This window comes from Mus musculus, chromosome 11 (genome assembly GCF_000001635.26).
Source record: "Mus musculus strain C57BL/6J chromosome 11, GRCm38.p6 C57BL/6J".
NCBI lineage: Eukaryota > Metazoa > Chordata > Mammalia > Rodentia > Muridae > Mus > Mus musculus.
The window spans coordinates 5,929,037-5,951,057 of NC_000077.6; the positions used below are offsets into that span (position 1 = coordinate 5,929,037).

At 47.9% G+C, this 22,021-nt stretch overlaps 1 protein-coding gene across 2 annotated transcripts in view; it reads right to left on the reverse strand.

Moving 5' to 3' along the window:
* The window catches only part of Gck (glucokinase), a 49,266-nt gene extending 28,221 nt beyond the window's left edge, over positions 1-21,045 (reverse strand). Inside the window, exon 1 of one of the 2 annotated variants that reach the window (XM_006514444.1) lies at positions 20,519-21,040. In XM_006514444.1, the coding sequence (XP_006514507.1) occupies positions 20,519-20,563 (45 nt within the window). In that variant the 5' untranslated portion in view covers positions 20,564-21,040. Of the gene's footprint in view, positions 1-20,518 lie in introns of both variants that reach the window. The other variant, NM_010292.5, reaches the window with a different exon arrangement.
* Between the last annotated feature and the right edge of the window lie 976 nt (positions 21,046-22,021).

Here is a 22,021-nt window from a genome sequence, read left to right on the forward strand (position 1 = left end):
TTATTGGGGAATTGAGTCCATTGATGTTAAGAGATTAAGATGTTAAGGAAAAGTGACCGCTAGTTCCTGTTATTTTTGTTGTTAGAGGTAGAATTATGTTTGTGTGGCTATCTTCTTTTGGGTTTGTTGAAAGATTACTTTCTTGCTTTTGCTAGGGTGTAGTTTCCCTCCTTGTGTTGGTGTTTTCCACCTATTATCCTTTGAGGACTGGATTTATGGAAAGATATGATGTAAATTTGGTTTTGTCATGGAATATCTTGGTTTTTCTGTCTATGGTAATTGAGAGTTTTGCTGGGCATAGTAGTTTGGGTCAGCATTTGTGTTCTCTTAGGGTCTGTATGACATCTGCCCAGGATCTTCTAGCTTTCATATCTCTGGTGAGAAGTCTGGTGTAATTCAGATAGGTCTACCTTTATATGTTACGTGACCTTTTCCCCTACTGCTTTTAATATTCTTTCTTTGTCTGGTGCATTTGGTGTTTTAATTATTATGTGACAGGAGGAATTTCTTTTCTGGTCCCGTCTATTTGAAGTTCTGTAGGCTTCTTGTATGTTCATGGGCATCTCTTTCTTAGGTTAGGGAAGTTTTCTTCTTTTGTTGAAGGTATTACCGGCTCTTTACGTTGGGAATCTTCACTCTCTTCTATGACTATTATCCTTAGGTTTGGTCTTCTCATTGTGTCCTGGATTTCCTGGATGTTTTGGGTTAGGAGCTTTTTGCATCTTGCGTTTTCTTTGACTGTTGTGTCAATGTTTTCTATGGAATCTTCTGCACCTGAGATGCTCTCTTCTTGTATTCTGTTGGTGATGCTTGAATTTATGACTCCTGATCTCTTTCCTAGGTTTTCTATCTCCAGGGTTGTCTCCCTTTGTGATTTCTTTATTGTTTCTATTTCCATTTTTAGATCTTGGATGGTTTTATTCATATCCTTCGCCTGTTTGGTTGTGTTTTCCTGTAATTCTTTAAGGGATTTTTGTGTTTCCTATTTAAGGGCTTCTAACTGTTTACCTGTGTTCTCTTACATTTTTTTAGGGAGTTATTTATGTCCTTCTTAAAGTCCTCTATCATCATCATGAGAAGTGATTTTAGATCCCAGTCTTGCTTTTCTGGTGTGATGGTGTATCCAGGACTTGCTATGGTGGGAGAATTGGGTTCTAATGATGCCAAGTAACCTTGGTTTCTGTTGCTTCTGTTCTTACACTTGCCTCCTGCCATCTAATTATCTCTAGTGCCACCTGCCCTCGCTATATCTGACTGGAGCCTGTCCTTCCTATGATTCTGGTGGTGTCAGAACTCTTAGATTTCAGCTGTCTCTGGATCTTTTTTCTTAAAGGTCTTGTAGCTCCTGAGTAGGAGGAAGCGGTAGATTAGGGATGGAGGGGAGGGGGTTGAAGCAATTCCAGATGTTTGAAGAGATACATCAATCTCTGATGGCTTAGACTTAAGGCACAAAGTCTCCTTGGTGCATAATGGTGGAGTGGACAAGCAATGTCCAAATGTAGGAAGTTCCTCACAGACTGTGTTTGAATCCTTGATCTCTGCTCTCCACACTGTTTTGGGAGTCTCTGGAAGCTTTAGGTGTGACTTAGGTAGAAGTGGGTTGACATCTGCTTCTGATTCCTGCCCAGTCTCTCAGGTCTGTCCAGAAATGAGCAAACTGCAGTGCACGCCCAGTGTCACACCCATTGTCACACCCCAGTGCATACCCAGTGTCACAGACAGGAATGACACTGTCACACCCCAGTGCACACAGACAGAAACCCCACTGTCACACTTTCCCACCATGACTGACTGACTACATTCCCCTGCATTTCTGATAGCCATAAGCCTAACAAATCATCCTCCCTTTTGTTGCTCTGCCTAGTATTTGGTTACATTATGGGAAAAGCAACTATTAGAGCAACAGGACATTCTGCTGTGAAAATGGAGAAACATAAAGATCAAGTGTATGAGTGTGAGACCCCGACTTAGAGTGTTTCTCCCTGGAAGGTAAAGCCCCTGGACATTTCCCAAGCTTGTTTTCCCTGATCTCTAAAAATACAGCTAGAAAGAAGCTCTTTGTTCTCTATAGCCAGCAAAAAGCCTTTTTGTTTCTATACTTTACAACCAGAGATGCCTGCCTTCCTGTGCCGAGGACATGGAGATAAAAATTCAGAAAGAACTCACTCCCCACTCCTGCCTTGTAAATTTCACCAAGGACACCCGGAAGAGAAGAACTCTCCTCCCAACTTTTCCCAACTCCTCCCTACTCTCCTCCCAACTCTCCTCCCAACTCCTCCCAATTCCTCAGCTAGCTGTTAAAAGCCCCCTATTATCACCACTCTGGGTCAAACTCCCCTGCCCTGGGAGACGCGAGGAGTTTGTCCTCAGCTAGCTGATAATAAAACCTCTTGCAGTTTGTATCAGGTGTGGTTTTCTCTCGGGTCATTGGGGTGCTGGCCAGCTCATCCCAGGACTTGAGTGGAGGCCCAGCTTTGGGGGGTCTTACATGTGGGGGCTCATCCAGGATTTGTGGCCTACCCCAGTTCTCAGAGATCCTGCTTGGAGGTAGGATCCTATCTTTGTCTATGCCTTTGTCTGCCAGCTGTGTTTGAATTCGGTATTCTCGGTTTGCAGTCGTCTGCGCTCGTGAGAGCAACGAACTCCCTGTCCGGAATGGATGGGAGCGTTACTGACAGACGTGTCAGGAGTAACCGGCTGTCACCCTGGGAGACGTCCCAGGAGGTCTGAGGGAGCTCCAGGGACGCCTGGAGATCTCCATCAGGGTGCCAAGTGAGAGTGTGCTCACTTGGCCATCTGTTTCTGTTACTGGGTGCCAAGTGAGAGTGTGCTCACTCGGCCGTCTGTTTGGGTCCTGGTCTCAGTTATCGTAGTCTTTTTGTGTGTATATATTGTTTGTTTCCCTGTATGTGACTCTGACGATGGGACAGACTATTAGCACTCCCCTTGGACTGACTATCGAGCATTGGACTGAAATTAAGACTAGGGCTCACAATCTGTCTGTGGATGTCAGAAAGAGATTTTGGAGAACTTTCTGCTCTGCGGAATGGCCAGCTTTTGATGTTGGTTGGCCACCAGAGGGCACTCTTGGTTTGGTTGTGATTTCTGCTGTTAAAGTTGTTGTTTTGCAGAGGAGACCAGGGTTTCAGCCAGATCAAGTGCCCTACATTCTCATCTGGAAAAATTTAGCACAGGACCCCCCATCCTGGCTGAAGCCTTGGGTTCAAAAGAACAAGCTGGGCTCCCGGGTCCTAGCTATCCGTGACTCAGATTAAAAATGACGGGGGCTGAACCACAACCCTCAGCTCCTCCCAAGGTCTATCCAGAGATAGAAGAACCTCCAAAATGGCGTAACACCCCACCCCCATATCCCTAACCGATCCCCTCCCAGATCTCTCAACAGGGTGCTGCTAGAGACACAGCAGAGAGATCAGCTGCTAGAACCCAAAGCCGGCGAGCTCAGAGCCCAGAGGGACCAGACTCAACCACCGCACTGCCTTTACATACTTATGGCCCCCTTCAGTACTGGCCTTTTTCCTCCTCTGATCGCTATAATTAGAAGGCAAATCATGGCCCCTTCTCTGAAAACCCCTCTAGCCTTACTAATCTAATGGAATCTCTCATGTTCTCTCATCAGCCCACATGGGATGATTGTCAGCAGCTTTTACAGGTTCTTTTCACCACAGAGGAAAAGGAGAGGATTCTGCTAGAGGCAAGAAAGAACGTTCTGGGGGGCCAATGAACTACCGACACAACTTCCAAATGAAATAGATGCAGGCTTCCCTCTGACACGTCCTAACTGGGACCCTAACAGGCCTGAAGGTAGGGAGCAGTTGACAATTTTCTGCTGGGATCTGGTAGCAGGACTGAGAGGAGCTGACAGGTGCCCCACCAATTTGGCCAAGATAAGAGAGATCCTACAAGAGGAAAAGGAGCCCCCAGCAGTGTTTTTAGAGCGCCTCTTAGAGGCATACAGGTGTTACACTCCCTTTGACCATACGTCAGAGGGCCAGCAGGCGGCAGTTGCCATGGCTTTCATTGGGCAGTCTGCTTCTGATATTAGGAGAAGGTTACAGCATCTAGAGAGTCTACAAACATTATCTTTGCAATATCTGGTTGAGGAGGCAGAGAAAGTGTACCATAAGAGAGAGACTGAAGAAGAAAAAAGAAAAATAGAAAACAGAGAGGCTGAGGAAAGAAAAAGTAGACGAGATAGAAGGCAGAAAAGAAATTTAACTAAGATTTTGGCTACATTTGCAGGTGATAAGGAAGTTTATAGAAAAGGTGGAGGAAGTAGGCAGACAGGGTACCTGGGCAACACAGGGCCGAGAAGACCTCAGAGCTCTGGAGGACCTTCACGGCCACCTCTAGATAAGGACCAATGTGCATACTGTAAAGAAAAGGGACACTGGGCAAGAGACTGCCCCAAGAAAAAGACAGACACCAGGCCACCCAAGGTCCTTACCCTGGAAGATAATGACTAGGGGAGACGGGGCTCAGACCCCCTCCCCGAGCCTAGGGTAACCCTAACTGTGGAGGGGACCCCCACAGATTTTCTTGTTGATACTGGAGCAGAGTTTTCAGTCCTGAAAGAGCCACTGGAGAAATTGAGGAACAACAACAACAACAACAAAAACCATAGTAATTGGGGCTACTGGTCAGAAACCATACTCTTGGACCACTGATAAGAAAGTTAATTTAAGAAGAAGCCAAGTAACTCACACCTTCCTCATCATCCCTGAAGGCCCCACCCCATTGTTGGGGAGAGACTTACTATCAAAATTCAAAGCCCAAATAAGCTTCTCTTCGGAAGGAACTTCAACCTCTTGGCAAGTCCCTATCTCTATAATTTTAGCTTTAAAATTCAAAGAAAAATATAGATTACATGAGCCTCAAGCCCCATCAAGAAAAGTAATAAAAGGGACCTGGTTAGAGAGATATTCTCAAGCCTGGTCAGAGACTGGGGGTATGAGAGAGACAAAGAGGGTGCCCTCCATCGTTGTGACGCTGAAAACTGGTGCGACTCCTATTGGGATACGACAATACCCCATGAGCAAAGAGGCCTGAGAGGGAATCAGACCTTACGTTCAAAGACTCTTAGAACTAGGTGTTTTGGTCCCTTGTCAGTCTTCCTGGAATACTCCATTGCTACCAGTTAAAAAGCCAGGCTTTGCCACCCTGGCATCCCCACTCTACCCCCTTACTAAAGAGACTGAGACTTTCTCATGGACCCCCATACACTAGAAGGCCTTTAAAGAGATTAAAAAAGCCTTGCTTAGTGCACCAGCCCTAGCCCTGCCGGACCTGACCAAGCCTTTCACTCTATGTAGACGAAAGAGCAGGAATAGCGAGAGGGGTCCTGACCCAAGCTCTAAGGCCATGAAAACGACCTGTGGCCTACTTGTAAAAAAATTAGACCCAGTGGCCAGTGGATGGCCATCTTGCTTAGAAGCTATCGCTGCTGTGGCACTACTTCTCAAAGATGCTGACAAACTGACTCTAGGTCAACGAACTATAGTAGTAGCCCCCTCATGCCTTAGAAAGTATCGTTAGACAACCGTCTGATTGCTAGATGACTAATGCTCTCATGACCCATTATCAGAGCCTCTTACTGACTGAGAGAGTGCAGTTTGCACCCCCTGCTGTCCTGAATCCTGCCACCTTGCTGCCGGAAGCCGACGACTCCCTACCAGTGCACCAGTGTATGGACATCCTGGCAGAAGAAACCGGAACTAAGAAAGACCTCACTGACCAGCCATGGCAAGGATGATACAGGATGTCCCAACTGGTACACGGATGATAGGAGCTTTTTGGTTGAAGGTAAGTGAAAAGCGGAGTCAACAGTGGTCAACGGAAAACAAACCACCTAGGCCAGCAACTTGCCTGAAGGGACGACAGCCCAGAGAACAGAGCTAATCGCACTCACCCAAGCCTTGCAGCTGGCAGAAGAGAAGAACATCAATATCTACACAGACAGCAGGTATGCTTTCGCTGCCATTCACATACATGGGGCAATCTATAGACCAAAGCGGCTACTCACATTTGCTGGGAAAGATATTAAAAATGAAGAAGAAATCTTGTGTGAGGAGCGGGTGTGGCAGCAGTCCCAAAGGTGCCAGGGACTGCAGCTAAGTCATATGATTTGCACCTGACTTCCTCATACACCTGAGTATAAGCCACAAACATCTTGAGAGCTGCGCAGGTGTACCAGGATACTGGTGACTCCATTTTGATGGAGATATGCCCCTGCTGCCCTGATTAGCTGAAGCTGCGTGCCTGGTGAGGTGGTGTGGCCTGCTGTGCGTGGATGGGAACTGAGAGTATAAAAGAGTGAGAGGCCCGGGTTAGAGGGAGGATTATTATTCGAGAGAGGATTGTTATTATTGGGAGATATAAACGAGGGAGAGATACAAACAGGGGAGACATAAACAAGGGAGATATAAACAAGAAGAAACAGGACTGAATAAACGTGTGCAGAAGGATCCTGTTGCAGCGTCGTTCTTCCTGGCCAGTTGGGCACGCGCAAGAAGTGGTGCCGAAACCCGGGACAAGAAACATCTTCAGGCACGAGTGAAGACCCCCTGCTACAGGGAGGATTCAGAACTGCATCACGGGGAAGGAGTGGTTAATAAAGGTTCCCGTAAAACAGACTGTTGAGAAGGATCCGGCGTGGATTCAAAACTCTTCAGCTGGGGAACGGTACTGATGAAGAGAAAGAAGAAAGATGAAGACTGAATAAACTGTTGTTAGAAGGACTGGTGGTCGTGTCGTTCTTGCTGGTCGAGAGCGGACGCGACAATTGGTGGCCCGTACGGGGAACCGACTCCCCCACCGAGTTCAGAACTTTCAGCAGTCAGTGGTTGCAGGCAGGGTAAGTTCATGGTGAGTGAAATTTACGACCCCAGGAGTTTGGAAAGGACCTCGGATAAAATAGAGGCGAATATAAAGTTGCCAGGAAGCAGGCACAAAGTAAAAGTGAAACTATGGGGACAAGTTAAGGTTCCTGGCTTTGGGACAAGTTAAGGTTCACGGTTTCGGGATAGATTAAGGAACTATGATAACCTCAGTGTAGTGATCAATAGATCCTCACTGTGTAGTTATGCTTTTTTCTCCCATTGACCCTTTGTGGGTAGGTGTGATAGTTTTGGTCTTGTTTGTTCTGATATATGGACTCTGTTACTGTTTGAATCGAGAGGCAGTCAAGACAGGTCAGAAAATTCTTATGGAGCAACAAGAAAGTATGTCGGAAGAGGAGAAGGGCTTAAAAAGAAAAAGGAAAAAGAAAGGAGACACAGTGTTATCAGGTGGACAGAAAGGACAAAATAAAAGAGTAGAGGTGGAGGAGGAAGGCGAATTAGCTTTTGCGCCTCCTCCCTATGCCTCCTCAGCAGCCACCTATAGGCGGACCTTCTGTCCAGAGATTTGGAGAGAGGTTAGATTCTCCTTGCTGGGATGTCCTATTTTCACCAACCAAGCAGGGCAGAGATATCATGAGCCTCTAGATTTCAAAGTAATCAGGAACTTTGCTGAGTCTGTGCAGACGTACAGCTTAACTGCCTCCTATACTGTGGCTCAAGTGGAGGCCTTGAATAGACACTGCATGACGCTGTCCGATTGGGCAGGCTTAGTGAAGGCATGCCTTTCACCTGGGCAGTATATAGATTGGAAAGCCTTCCTTATTGAATTTGCAAATGAACAGGCAGCTGCTAATGCTGTTGCAGGAAATCCAGCATGGGATAGGGATATGCTGCTTGGTCAAGGTCGATTTGCACAACAACAGACAGGATATCCACTGCAGGTGTTTGAGCAGGTGAATCAGATTGCTATAAGGGTGTGGAAATCATTGCCCAACAGAGGGGAAGCTAGTGAAAACTTGACTCTCGTAATGACTCCCCAGATGGACACACAGGTGATTGAGGTTATCGTCTCATCACCACGAGGTATTGTATCCATCTCCCTGGGGATCTACCAGATCAGGTGTTGACGTGGGTGAGAGGGTCTGTTTGTGTGTTTCCACAGGATTAGACGGAACCTCTTTGGGTGCCGGAGAGGTTGGTGAGACGCTGCAAGAATGAGGCTCCTGATCCAATTGCCCCTGTGGATGTGGTGGATGGTCCCACAAGCACAAACGATGGAGCCGAGATGGGAGATCCTTTCGGTGTTCCAGAAGCCGATACCAGCTCAACATGACGTTCAAATTTTTTCCATGCCGTTTTTGATCCCTGAATTCCCCTTAAAGAGATAGTCCCTCTGGCTATCTATCCCTTGCTTCAGGGAAGATGAGTGGGGATGAGAGCCCTGGGATGTATGCTTGTTATAGTGTGTGTGTGTTGTGTGTTTGGCACATGTGTTAGGTGCAGAGTGTGCGGGTCCTGCACTTTCGCCATGGTAGCGTAGGCTTTTGCTGCAGTGGAGGCAGGACAATCTCCTCAGATTCGGTTTGCTGCTCTAAAAGAAATTATGCTGTGTTATGCCGTGGGTTGCGAGGCTAAGCACTGCACAGAGGATAGCTTGCTGTTGGCATCCTGTGGAAGGCATGTCTGATTGCATGAAGGTTCAGTGTCCTAGTTCTCTTCCCCCAGGAAAAACGACACGGGAGCTGGCCAAGACCTCTCTGGGTGATGAGCCCAAGGGATGGTTTTGTGTAGGGCCCCTATGCTTGCACACTGGGGATCAGACCTCTACCTTCACCCATGAGGCTTGCTTGCAGCAACTAAGATCTGGCCATAGATTAATCAACATCCTGGCCTTTTGATGCACCTGCCGCAAGCAAAACACAATCTCCCCAGGTGTGGCTTGGCATGATAGAGAGGTAGTCAGTGATAAGACTCCCTGGGCATGTCACCAACCTAAGACAGGGATCAAACCAATGCTGTTTGTCTCCCAGGACGGGTAAGGGGCATGGCTGCGGGGGGCTATCTACAGACATTCTCTCTGCCAAAAAAGAAAAAAGGGGGAGATGTGAGGAGCGGGTGTGGCGGCAGTCCCAAAGGCGCTAGGGACTGCAGCTAAGTCATATGATTTGCACCTGACTTCCTCATACACCTGAATATAAGCCACAAACATCTTGAGAGCTGCGCAGGTGTACCAGGATACTGGTGACTCCATTTTGATGGAGATATGCCCCTGCTGCCCTGATTAGCTGAAGCTGCGTGCCTGGTGAGGTGGTGTGGCCTGCTGTGCGTGGATGGGAACTGAGAGTATAAAAGAGTGAGAGGCCCGGGTTAGAGGAGGATTATTATTCGAGAGAGGATTGTTATTATTGGGAGATATAAACGAGGGAGAGATATAAAAAGGGGAGACATAAACAAGGGAGATATAAAGAAGGGAGATATAAACAAGAAGAAACAGGACTGAATAAACATGTGCAGAAGGATCCTGTTGTAGCGTCGTTCTTCCTGGCCAGTTGGGCGCGCTCAAGAATCTTGAGCCTATTAGAAGCCATACACTTGCCAAAAAAACAAACAAACAAAAAAAACCCCAAAAAACTGGCCATCATACAATGCCCTAGAGTCACCATAAAGGCCATGATGTCATAGCGAAGAAAAGTCAGATGGCTGACCTGGCTGCCAAACAGGCGGCCAAAGGAGCTATGATCCTCATAGCTAGAGAGAAAAATAAAGAACTTAAGGACCACTATGAACTCAAAGACGCAGGCTTTGACTACACTCCAGAAGATCAAGAACTAATAGGCAAAATAGCTGAGATATGTGGGTATACTCCCCAGAGGGTGGCTAAAACCCAAGATGGTCGCTCGGTCCTGCCCACCAAAGAAGGGCAACAATATGTAGCCAATCTACACCGGCTCACACACTTGAGAACTAAAAAGCTCAAAGAAATTGTTAAGAACTCACCACAAGAACGCCCCCAGAAGGCGGCTAAGAGGTGACCGGCCAGGGGCATACTGAGAAGTAAATTTTACTGAAGTTAAACCAGCCAAGTATGGTAATAAATATCTATTAGTTTTTATAGACACTTTTTCAGGGTGGGTCGAAGCCTTCCTCACTAAGAAGGAGACCGCCAATGTCATGGCAAAGAAGATATTAGAGGAAAATTTCCCAAGATTTGGCATCCCTAAGGTACTTTCCTTAGACAATGGCCCCTCCTTCATTGCCCAGGTAAGTCAAGGGTTAGCCAGACAATTGGGGATCGATTGGAAGTTACATTGTGCTTATAGACCCCAGAGTTCAGGACAGGTAGAGAGAGCGGATGAATAGAACATTAAAAGAAACCTTGACTAAATTGGCTTTAGAGACCGGTGGAAAGATTGGACAGCTCTCCTTCCTTTTGCCTTGTTCCGAGTATGGAACAACCTAGGGAAATTTAAACTTACACCCTTTGAACTCCTCCGTGGGGGACCGCCCCCCTTAACAGAAGCAGGGGGAATGTTTGACCCTGATGTTCCTTTTTCCCAGCCCCTGCTAGCTCGCTTGAAGGCCCTAGAACTGGTCAGAAAAGACGCCTGGGAATTGCTGAAAAAATAAAAAACGTATGAACCAGGAACCACCGCGGTGCCACATAAATTTCAAATAGGAGATCCTGTCCTGGTCTGGCGCCACCGTTCCAGCAACCTTGAACCCAGATGAAAAGGACCCTACCTGGTGCTTCTGACAAGCCCTGCTGCTCCCCCTCCTGGACCTGCCGAGGCCCACTGGCCCAGCCCTGCTCACACTCACCAGGCACTGCACAGGAACCTCCTCCCTCCCTCCTACCACTGACGAGAGACTCTCTAGTCTCATTCAAGGGGCTTCTGAGGCTCTCAATGTTACAAATCCTAAAGTTGAGACCTCATGTTGGCTTTGTTTGACAGCTGGGCCAGAGGTTTAATTTTCTTAGTTCTAAGATTAGAACTATTACTAGAAGGAGTGGGGAATGTGAGACCCCAACTTAGAGTGTTTCTCCCTGGAAGGTCTTTACCAGGACCCAGAATTGAAGACAGGCCTGCCTACAAGATCTGGAGGCAGGTGGCTGTGCAGCCTGGTCTACAGAGTGAGTTTCAGGACAACCAGAGCTACACAGAGAAACCATGTATCAGAAAACCAAAAGAAATAAATCTTTGAGGAGGGACAAATGAACTGGGATATCACACAGCAGGAGCCAGGGAGATGGGGAGAGATGCTGGGGATGGGATATCACACAGCAGGAGTCAGGGGGATGGGATATCACACAACAGGAGTGAGGGGGATGGGGAGAGATGCTAGGGATGGGATATCACACAATAGGAGTCAGGGGAATGGGGAGAGATGTTGGGGATGGGATATCACACAGCAGGAGTCAGGGGGATGGGGAGAGATGCTGGGGATGGGATATCACACAGCAGGAATCAGGAGAGTGGGGAGAGATGGGGGGATGGGGCATAGGAGGTGTGGACACAGTTCATGGAAACAGATGTGGACTCTTGCCCTCAGGATCCATGTAGACCCACTCAACTTATCAAATACACACCTGGTAAAATGACTGAGGCTAGAAGACATAAAGAGCCTTGCCAACATAATAAGATGACAACACCCCTATTTTAAAAGAAAATGTCTCCAAAGGATGTCCAATACAGATGTCAAAACATACACATACCATCATTAGTCAAAAGATACATAAGGTCACACTGACACGCCACTGCAGAGTCCCAGGATGGCTCCCATTTAAAACATGAACATGAGCAGAAACTGGGGAGTGGGAGGGGCGTGCATCAACTGAGCCCCCTGACCCTGTCCTGGGAAAGGCAGAGGCCTCCTCTGCTCTGGGAAAGAGCTTGGGCTTCTTCTGAGGCTAAAGTCCTACACGATGTCATTCCACACATCTCCCACTGCTCCCCAAATGGTCACCCATGCAAAGACGTGTGCTAGAATGTCCACTGACGCGTTACACATGACAGCCAAGGCTGGGAACAACCCAGCTGCTGACAGCAAAGCTTCCTGTAAGGAAAGAGTCAGATGCATCAGACTGTCCTGTTTACAGACGTCCTGGAAAAGGCAAATCTACAGGAGGAGGAAACAGACGGAGATTTCCCAGGACTGGAGCAGCAAGGGTGACTGTCATTGAGGAGGCAATGGAGGGGCCTCTTGGAGTGATGGGAATAGTCTTCTGTTTTTTGAGATAAGGTTTCTCTTTGTAGCCCTGGCTGTCCTGGAACTCACTCTGTAGACCAGGCTGGCCTCGAACTCAGTAAGATTCCTCTGTCTTTCCAGTTTTGGGATTAAAGGCGTGCATTACCACTGCCCAGCTCAATGGCAGGAGTCTTGACGTTGGTGCTTACATTTGACCAAATTCACCAAAGTGTACCTAAAAAGATGGCTTTTATGTTTTGGTTTTGAGTTTTTGAGTTGAGGTCTCACTATGGGGCTGATGCTGGCCTTGAACCTCTGAGGCCCCTGTTCCCACTTCCCAAGTGTTAGGGTTACCTGTGGGCATCAATCACCACACCTGGCTCACAGAAGAGGGTTTCATTTTTGTGATAGTGTACATTTAGAAGGAAGAGCAGAGGATGATGCTAGACACAGGTACAGTGAGGTCCCCTGGGAAGACTTTTGGGCATCTAGGACCATGGAAGCTGTCATCCCAGCTCTGATACTGTGATGGAGGCCAAGGGATGGATGCTTTGGAGCTGGTAAGGGACTCTTTCTAGCTTTCTTCCAGGAGCAATCCATACCTTCAAAACTGCTGCCAATTTCTATCAAATAGGGATCTGATGACAGACCATTTGACAGCACTTCACAGGGATTAGAAGATAAATCTTGCCATTCACACAGGATTTTTTGTTTTTATGGGACCAAGGCGATCTGAGCCCTACAAGACCTCTAAACAAGAGAGCCAAAGTTTCCTTGAACTCAGGTGGGTTCTACTGAATGGGAGAGTAAGTTTCCTGAAAACAATGCCCCCAGCAGGAGAAAGCTCCTCTTTGCCTTCATCTGAGGTCTTAGCCCAAATATCAGATGGTGTCTGTCACTGTTGGAGCCCACACATTGCTCTCTTTGTTTAGGGTTATAGTCTTTGAATTTCGTGAGACAGAGCCAGGGGGCAGGATGCTGTACCTCCTGCAGGTCCAGATCCCCAGGCCTGGCCCATTGCGAGTACCCAGTGCTCAGCAATGGCTCTGCCATCAGGGGCTGTTGCAACCTGGAGATGTGCCTGCAACTGGTTTCTGGTACCCAGCATTGGGCACAAACCTGTGTGGTTTGTCCTTCCCGTCTGTATCTGCTGAATTGCTTTCTAGACCTTTCTGTATCTGGGAGATGTGGTGACAGAAGCCTCTTCCTGTAGGGATGGAATGAAGTACTGAGTGGATGCATGTTGTTGCTATGTCAAAGACCCTAGTGTCTCAGCCCCAGTGTCTCATTGGATCAGAAAAGCCTTCACTGGGAAAGGCCCAGAGCAATGGCGGTATTCCTCTGGTCCATATGTGGATACTGATAGTTTGTGCAGAAAATATCCACTATAGCTTCCCCCCCGCCCGGAAATTTATCATATGAAGACTGCTCCCCTCTTGAGACTGCTCCCCTCTTGAGACTGCTCCCCTCTTGAGACTGCTCCTACTCAGATTAGCTGAACCTGCCTTCTTGTTCATCTATGTGCCGTAACTCTAGCTCCATGCTTAACTATATACACTGCGCTCCGATATGCTGAGGCTTCTCCATTCATCATCCCAGAACACCGATCCCAGCTTTTCTCTATGTCCACGTGTGTGTCTTTTCTTTAGTTCCTCTCTACCCTGGCCAGGTCAATCTCTGGAGCCATGAAATGGTGAGCCACCATACATGTTTGCTTCTGGGGTGCTTGATTTGTTTGTGCCTGCAACACTTGTGGCACATCTGGCAGCCATGAGCGAAGGTTCAAGAGAATCAGGAAAGCCAAGCTGAGCCTTTCTGAGGCTGAAAACCACGGGCCTCTAGGCTGTTGGCCGGGTAACACGACAAACCTTCAGATGTGCTCAGTTTAATTGGGTATCTGGAACAGCACAACACCCCTAATGGGCAGAGCGGCATTAACAAGTCATAGGCTCCAGGGAGATGATGTCTAAGAGAATGAAAACAAGATGAAGTGGGCATCAGCGGTGACCCTGAGTGAACCAGGAGGGAAGAGGTCAGGAGCTCTAGTGAGGCAGGAAAGGAGGCACCCTGAAAGGAGATGGAACCCCAGTGTTATGCAGAAGAGGGCAGACAAGTAGCCTTCCTGGAAAAAGGCCTAAGGGGAGGCTTTTGCTCTGTTCCTTCTGCATTATAAACGCTCCGACCAGACAGCGGGGAGGGGCTCAGCAGTGAGTGCTAGCTCTGAGTTACTCTTGACCAGACAGCGGGGAGGGGGCTCAGCAGTGAGTGCTAGCTCTGAGTTACTCTTGTTGAGATAAAATTGCCCCGACAAAAGCTGATTCATGGAGAAAGGCTTATCTTGGCTTGCAGTCCCAAGAGGATACAGTCCTTCCTGGTGGGAAGACAAGGCTGGGATAGTATCGAGACAGAAACTGGAGGCTGGCTGGTCACATTGTATCCACATTCAGGAATCAGAGAGTAAACAGGAAACAGGACAAAGCCCACTCCAGTGACCCACTTCACAGAAGCGCCACCTCCTAAAGGTTCCACAACCTTCCCAAACAGTGCCACCACTGGCGACCAGGAGTTCAAACATAGCCTAGGGAGGACATTTCCCATAATACCACAACAAGCTCCTCCCTAAGCCCCCAAGATCTGCTCACAGAACCCCTTCTCCTAGCCCAAGATTTGCTTTCTCTACCAAGCTGCCCCCAAGCCAAGAATTTCCTAGACATCCAGTCCTCCAGATCCATGGAAGTCTGAAGTCACTCTGCCCACTTCCAAGAGGCTGAAGTTCTCCCAGATGGCTTAACGGAGTGGGCTGTGCCTCACCTAAATGTGTTGAAGAAGCTATCTGCTCTACCTGCTGACTTTCTCCAGACAATCTCAGCCAAGGTGGCCTCTTAGACTTCCTGGATGCTCAGGATTTTTGCAGCCATTTAAAAGATGTTGTAGAGCTGGGTGGTGGTGGACACACCTTCAATCCCAGCACTCAGGAGGCAGAAGCAGGTGGATCTCTGAGTTTGAGGCCAGCCTGGTCTACAGAGTGAGTTCCAGGACAGCCAAGGCTATACAGAGAAACACTGACTCAGAAAAAAGAAAGTGTGTGTGTGTGTGTGTGTGTGTGTGTGTGTGTGTGTGTGTGTGGTGTGTGTGTGTGTGTGTGTGGTGTGTGGGGTGTGTGTTTGTGTGTGTGGTGTGTGTATGTATGTGTGTGTGTGTGTGTGTGTGTGTGTTTGTGTGTGTATGTGTGTGTGTATACATGCCACAGCATGCCTGAGACTGAGAACAACTTTCAGGAGTCAGTTCCCTCCTTCTATCACATAGGCTTTGGGGATCAAACTCAGGTCATGAGACCTGTCAGCAAATTCCATTCTCTACTGAGCCATCTCACTGGCTTTGCCACCTTATTCTTTGAGACAAGGTTTCTCACTGAGTCTAGAGTTTGCCTATTTGGCTAAATCAACTTGTCAGTTAGCCCCAGGTATCCTCTTGTCTGCAGCTTCTCAGCTCTGGGATCTCAGGTGTAAGGCACCATGCTCTGCTTTTATTTGGGTGCCGGGGTTGCAGACTGGAATTCTCATGGTTTCTCAGCAAGAACTTTACTAACTGAGACATCCATTTAGCCCCCTTTGCAGCCAGTTTAAAAATGTGCTGGGAGCTAATTTACTGATGGTAGGATTACTCCAGTGTTAACGTAAGAGAAAGTACAGTGCCCACCCAGGAACTATCACCAAACGCTCTCTGGGTAAAGCAGGTCACTAAATATTTACACATGACATAAAACATTTTAAAAATCACCCTCCTAATTACTTAACACTTGATAAGGTCTATAATGGGCATGTTTGTATGTATGAATAATCATCTCAGCCATTGTAAATGTTTCTGTGGATACAGTGGTGTCTGCTGGGCAATGGCCCCTCCCTAAGGCTCAGGGATGGCCACAGCTCACAGATACACTCACTCCTGAGACTCACTCCCCAGATGTAATCAGCGCACCCAGGACAACTTGAGGGAGTTGCTCTTTCCTTAAGTGTGGCAAAGAAAATAGAGTGCCCATGGGCTACTTGGGGTGCATAATGAACCATTTGTTGTTTATATGAAATGCAAACCTAACTGGATGTCCTAATTTTTTGTTTACCAAGTCTGGAAGCCCTGGCCTTTGCAGGGCCCCCCAGTGGCTGGTGGGTATAGGAGTGCAAAAGGCTGGGCCTGCCTCAGAGGGACTCCTAAACCACAGATACCAAGTGCTCACCCCAGGTTCTGCTTTTATGACCCAATGAGTCAGTACCAGAGCAGTCCTGGCCATCTGCCTATGATGACGTATTTTTCCTTCAACTCGAGGCTCCCTCACTGGCCATGGAAGAACACTGAGAATCCATGGCACACACAAAGAGTCAAATGCCAAGACTGCTCATGAGAGCAGGCCAGGTGGCAGGCAGTTGACTCCTGTCTCCATGGATTCTGCATCAGTAGATCTTTCTCCTGTATTCAGGAGCTGTAAGACTCCATACATCCTGAAGGTATTTATTTTCTACTTCAGAGCCCTCATAGGACAAACAACCAAGGGACAATGTGCCTTCCTGCTGAACCTTCCCCCATGCAAACTTCTCAGAAAGGCAGCACTGGACAGGAAGGCCATGGACGTGCATCCTGTTGGCCCGCATACCAAACACCCGCCCAGGCGAGAGCACCCTCTTCTCACACACCCAGTTTGAGCCTCACTGGGCCACACACGGGACTTTTGTATGAATGGCAAAAGCTGTGACCTAGGACAGGTCTGAGCACAACCTGCCATGTTCCTTTATCCTTAATTCCATCCTCCACGTGCTTTACTTTATATTTAAATATAAGAATTTCATTAAAACTCTGTGTTGTGATGGGTAGAGGTGGAGCACACCTTTAGTCCCAGCACTAGGGAGGCAGAGGCAGGTGGATTTCTGAGTTCAAGGCCAGCCTGGTCTTCAGAGTGAGTTCCAGGACAGCCAGGGCTACACAGAGAAACCCTGTCTCAAAAATCCCCAAAGAACCAAACAAAAACAAAACAAAGCAACAACAAAAACCGCTGTACTCCTTGCGGGGGATGCATTCCAAGACCCTCGGTGGATGCTTGAAGATCTGGGAGACAAAGGACCCCACTTATCCAATGTTTTTCCCATATACTCATACCTATGATGAACTTTAATTTAGAAATTTGGCATAGTAAGAGATTAACAGTAATAATAACAAAGCAGAGTAATTATAACAATATTCCATGATAAGAGTTCTTTTAAAATATACGGCTCTGCTGTGCCTCACTTCTCCTGTGAGGGGAGGTGATGAGTGCCTGTATCATGAGATGGAGCTAGCAGGTGCCGCTAGGCATCATGGGGCAGTTAGGCTACTGCACAGACGTTACTTGAACATGAGGGGTTTTTTTGTTTTTGTTTTTTTTTTTGGTTTTTGTTTTTGTTTTGTTTTGTTTTGTTTTTGGTTTTTTGAGACAGGGTTTCTCTGTGTAGCCCTGGCTGTCCTGGAACTCACTCTGTAGACCAGGCTGGACTCAAACTCAGAAATCCTCCTGCCTCTGCCTCCCGAGTGCTGGGATTAAAGGCGTGCGCCACCACGCCTGGCTGAACACGAAGTTTTGATATTGTCAATCAACCTGATAATACAGACAGCTTCTAAATGGCTACTGGGCAGGAAGTGAATACACCATATACTGTGCACTACTGTCCAGTAAATAGTGGATACACTTGAGAAAGTATGACTTACAAAAGAGGGATGTGAGGTGTTTCATCTTACTACACAGAACAACATACAATTTTAAGCTTATTTGGGGGGCTGGAGAGATGGCTCAACACTTAAGAGTACATATTGCTCTTGCAAAGGATCAGAGTTCTGTTCCCAGCACCCAGATCGGATGGCTCACAACTGCAGCTCCAGGGGATCCGAGTCTAGACTCTGCCGGCTAGGACTCATGTGTGCACATTCCCAGACACAGATATACATAAGTACCCAATTAAAAGTAAAAAGTAAATCTTTGAACCTTATTATTAACTTGTTTATGGAGTTTTCTGCATAATATCTTTGGACTGCAGTTGGCCACAGGTGAATGAGATTGTAAACCGACACTGCGGGAGGGGGCGTGGCACAGACTTGGCCGTACTGTTGCTGACAAGAGAATGTTCTCAGATCCGGGAAGCTAATAATGTGTAAGGGCAACAGGACCACAGGTCGAGTCAGGGAAGAGCTTGTGGTTGAAGGAGGATCTTAAGGTGGGAGACAGGACAGTATAAGAGGCAGGGTCATGACCTACAGATGTCCCAGCCCTGGGGGCCTGAGAATCGGATGTGGTAAGAAAGGCTTTTCAGATGTGACTTAGCTAGTGACTCGAGATGGTTCTGGATTATCTGTTCGGGCCGATGCTATCAGAAGTGGGCAGGAGAGACAGAGATTATGTGATGGTCAAGCATAGATGAGGGAGGTGCAGAGGCCATCATTGAATATAGGAGGAAGGATGCAGGTACCCAGGAGTTTGGCTGGGCGGAGAAGCTTGACAGGAAAGGAAATGGCTTCTTCTACGGTACCCAGAAGGGGTCAGTCTGTCAACACCTTTATTTTAACCCTCAGAGATCCATTTTAGATTCTAGAACTGTAACCTAAGTGTGTGTTGTTTTAAGCTCTTAGGTTTGTGACAGTTTGTCCTGGTAGCAACACCTCTCATTACACATGGGATGACCTATAGGTCTGGTGAGCTTGGTGCCTGCATTTCTAGCGTGTCTATCCATCTGCCCAGAGAGGCTATCAGCCCAGCAGCTGACCATTTTGACAGGCAGTTCTCCTTCCTCCTCTCAGCAGCTGGTGGAAGTAAACAGCACTGTTCTAATCAATTAGTGATCAATCATAGGCCCAAAGAAGTCAAGCAACAACCTCCAGACTCAGCCTGGCCTGTCTGCCCTCCGAGGTCCAGACATCACCTCCCTCAGAGACAGACATACTGGGAAGTAAGAGAGAAGCACAGATCTGGCTTGTGGCTGCTCAAGACTCCATTGGGCAGGATCGAGCTGTAGCAAATCAGTAGCAGAGGCTACAGGGCTATAGGTTTGAATACACGCAGCCTATGGAATTAAGAACAAGAGCCAGGAAGCTGATGGGGCTGGGGAGGAAATGCGGGAGTTCATTTAACCCTTCTGACTCCAGTCCTTCCGGCAGCTTCCTGCTCCGTTAGCGACTTAGAGTCCACCTGGGCCCATCTTGGCCAAGCCAGGGGCCCCTATGTACACACTAGACAGACAAACACACCCGTGTGTGTGCTTTAGACTCTCCTTAGGGCTCCCAAAGGAGCCCTGAGAAGGCAGGGAATAGAGAGCAGCTTACAAGGAGAGGTGACCCTGCAGTTCTCTGAAGAGGAAAGGAAGAAATAAAATAAAATAAAACAGAAGGCATGTATAAGAAAAGGCCCATCTCCCTTCTAGCAGGCAAGGCCCAGACATCAAGTGGAGGCCATGCCTTTCTTGCAGACAGTAATCCCTACCTGGAAGCGAGGGAACACAGATGCAGGCACTCCACACTTTCTTTCCCAGTTTGAACAAACCCCCCTTTTCTGTCTCCAGCTACCTTGTGCTAGACACCAGCTTCCTTCTCCCCAGATGGTATAAAGTGGTCCTTGCTTGGCCCAGCTTAGCTGAACCGAAGCACCCGTAGCAGGCACATGTGGGACTTGGTTAGGTCCTGGCCTGTCCCTGCCTGTGTCATGTGGGCTAGCTCTGGCTGTTTTGTCTCCTAACATCATTAGCTCTGTCAGAAGCAGGCTAGAGGGTGTTTATGCTGACCTTGCCGTTTCACACAAAGAGGAGACAAGCCAGGGGGGAAATGTGCCCAAAATGACTGAATCCTGCTCACTCCAGAACGGGAGAGATGAGTGTGCTCTTCGTTCATGCTTCCCAGCCAATGTCCTGTCCTCATCTCTCTCCTTGCTCGCTGCTCAGCCCAGGGCCAGCGCTGACATCTGGAACTCAGTTGTTGGGAAGGAGACTGCCCTATGATTCTTATTATGGAGCAGCAACCCTCAAGGCCCCTGTGAAGTGCTTCCTTCCAGGAGCGGGGAGGAGAAGGGAGAGGGGTGGGGGAGGGGAACGGGGAGGGGAGGAGGGGGAGGAGGCCACCTTTGGCTTGCTGTAGCTGTTCAGTATATTCTCAAAATCAGGCAGTAGGTTTGAGCCACTAATGCTTCAGTCACCCAAATACCTCAATAGGATCTCTGATCCCCACCACCATCACCACCTCAGAGTCTCTCCACAGATTGCTACCCACACCTCTGAACAGCTCCACTGCTAGATTTCAACACCAGTCCAGGAAGTAGAGATCTTTCTGCCCGACAAGTGCCCCCAGCCACATCTTTCTTAAAGATAAAAGCAAATTCTGAGGCATAGACACTTATAGGTGGCAGCCAACCCTGTGAGTGTTGGGGACATGCAAACAGATACTTCTAAAATGCTTCATGAGGTAGCTACCTTTTCCTTCTTGGTGGCCTCCATCCTGGCTCTGTCATCCAGCATCTGCCCAGCCGCCAGCCCAGGTGAGCTGGGACCCCTCAGTGTTCCGCAGCAGCTTTCCAAAGCAGAAGTAGCCCAGACTTCCCCCACAGAGTCACAGCCAGCCCCGGACCTCAGAGAGCTCTGCCGTCCACCTCAGGCTGGTTGAAGCCACAGCTTCCTCTTTTTCATTGTTCACTTCTGGACCCCTCCCCACCAAGGCCTCTTCAGGCCCAGCGGTCTTCAGGAGGAGCCATGTGGTTCCTCAGTGTTGACTGACTTTCTTCCAGCTCTGCTGAGCTGTGAGGAACTGGTGGCCTCTAGACGGACTCAGCACAAAAGGTCTCTCCCTCCAGTGGCTTGGGGATGGCTTTTGAGTAATGAGGCAACAGGTAACTCTCTGTCCCTCACGCCTCAGCTTTCTTCTCTGGGCTCAGTCACAGTCGGTGCTTCTGTTCCAACCAGGTGTGGAGTAGATGTCTCCTGTCAGGGCCTCTGTGCTCCTGGGAGGGCCTGTGGTTTCTATGGTGACCATTGTCTCATTAGAGCCACCATGCAGAAAACTGGGACTGATTGCCAAAGGCCTCTCTACTCCTGTCACCATGGTGACCACTCTGTCACCCTGTCACCACAGTGACTGCCAGCTTGGTAGACATTACCACCTGCTTAGTTCCCAGGTCAGTGCCTTGGTGCCTATCACACTAAGGAGCAGAGCCCTCTATATCTGAGAACCAAAAGAACAGGAAAGGCATGCTTGGCTGCCAGCCTGGAGGAAGCTTCTTGTTGCTTGTCTCTTCTTTTCCCTTTCTCTTGGTCTGAAGCCTGAACTGGAATGGCGGACCTGAACCGCACTGGCTCCACACTCTGTGTGTTTCTATTTCTATGCCTGGAAGCCTCAGACCAGGACATATCTGTTGTTGAAATTATGGGGGTTTTTTGGTTAAAGATTTATTTATTTATAATTATAAGTACACTGTCACTTTCTTCAGACATACCAGAAGAAGGCATCAGATCCCATTACAGATGGTTGTGAGCCATCATGTGGTTGCTGGGAATTGAACTCTTAACCACTGAGCCATTTCTCTCCAATCCCAATGTTTTTTTTTTAAGTATTCATTAGCATATGTAAACTGTATGCAAAATAATGGGTTTTATAATGGCATGTTCATTTAAGTATATCATCTATTTTGGCTATAAATGTGCGCGCACACACACACACACACACCCTCTCTTCCCCTAACTTGCTATTCCTCTGGATTTCTTCTTTTAAGGATTATTTGTTCAATAATTATATTACTATTGAACTGTTTCCTACCTATCAGTTGTGGAAAGTATTTTTATATTTCATCTAAAATATCTAGTAATCTTTTGTTTGCCAAGGGTGTTGTGTTTCCCAACAAGTTACAACTCAAGTTCTGCTCAAGTTACAACCTGATAAATAGTGTCTTGCATCATACAGAAGTATCTATCCACGTCGTGGAT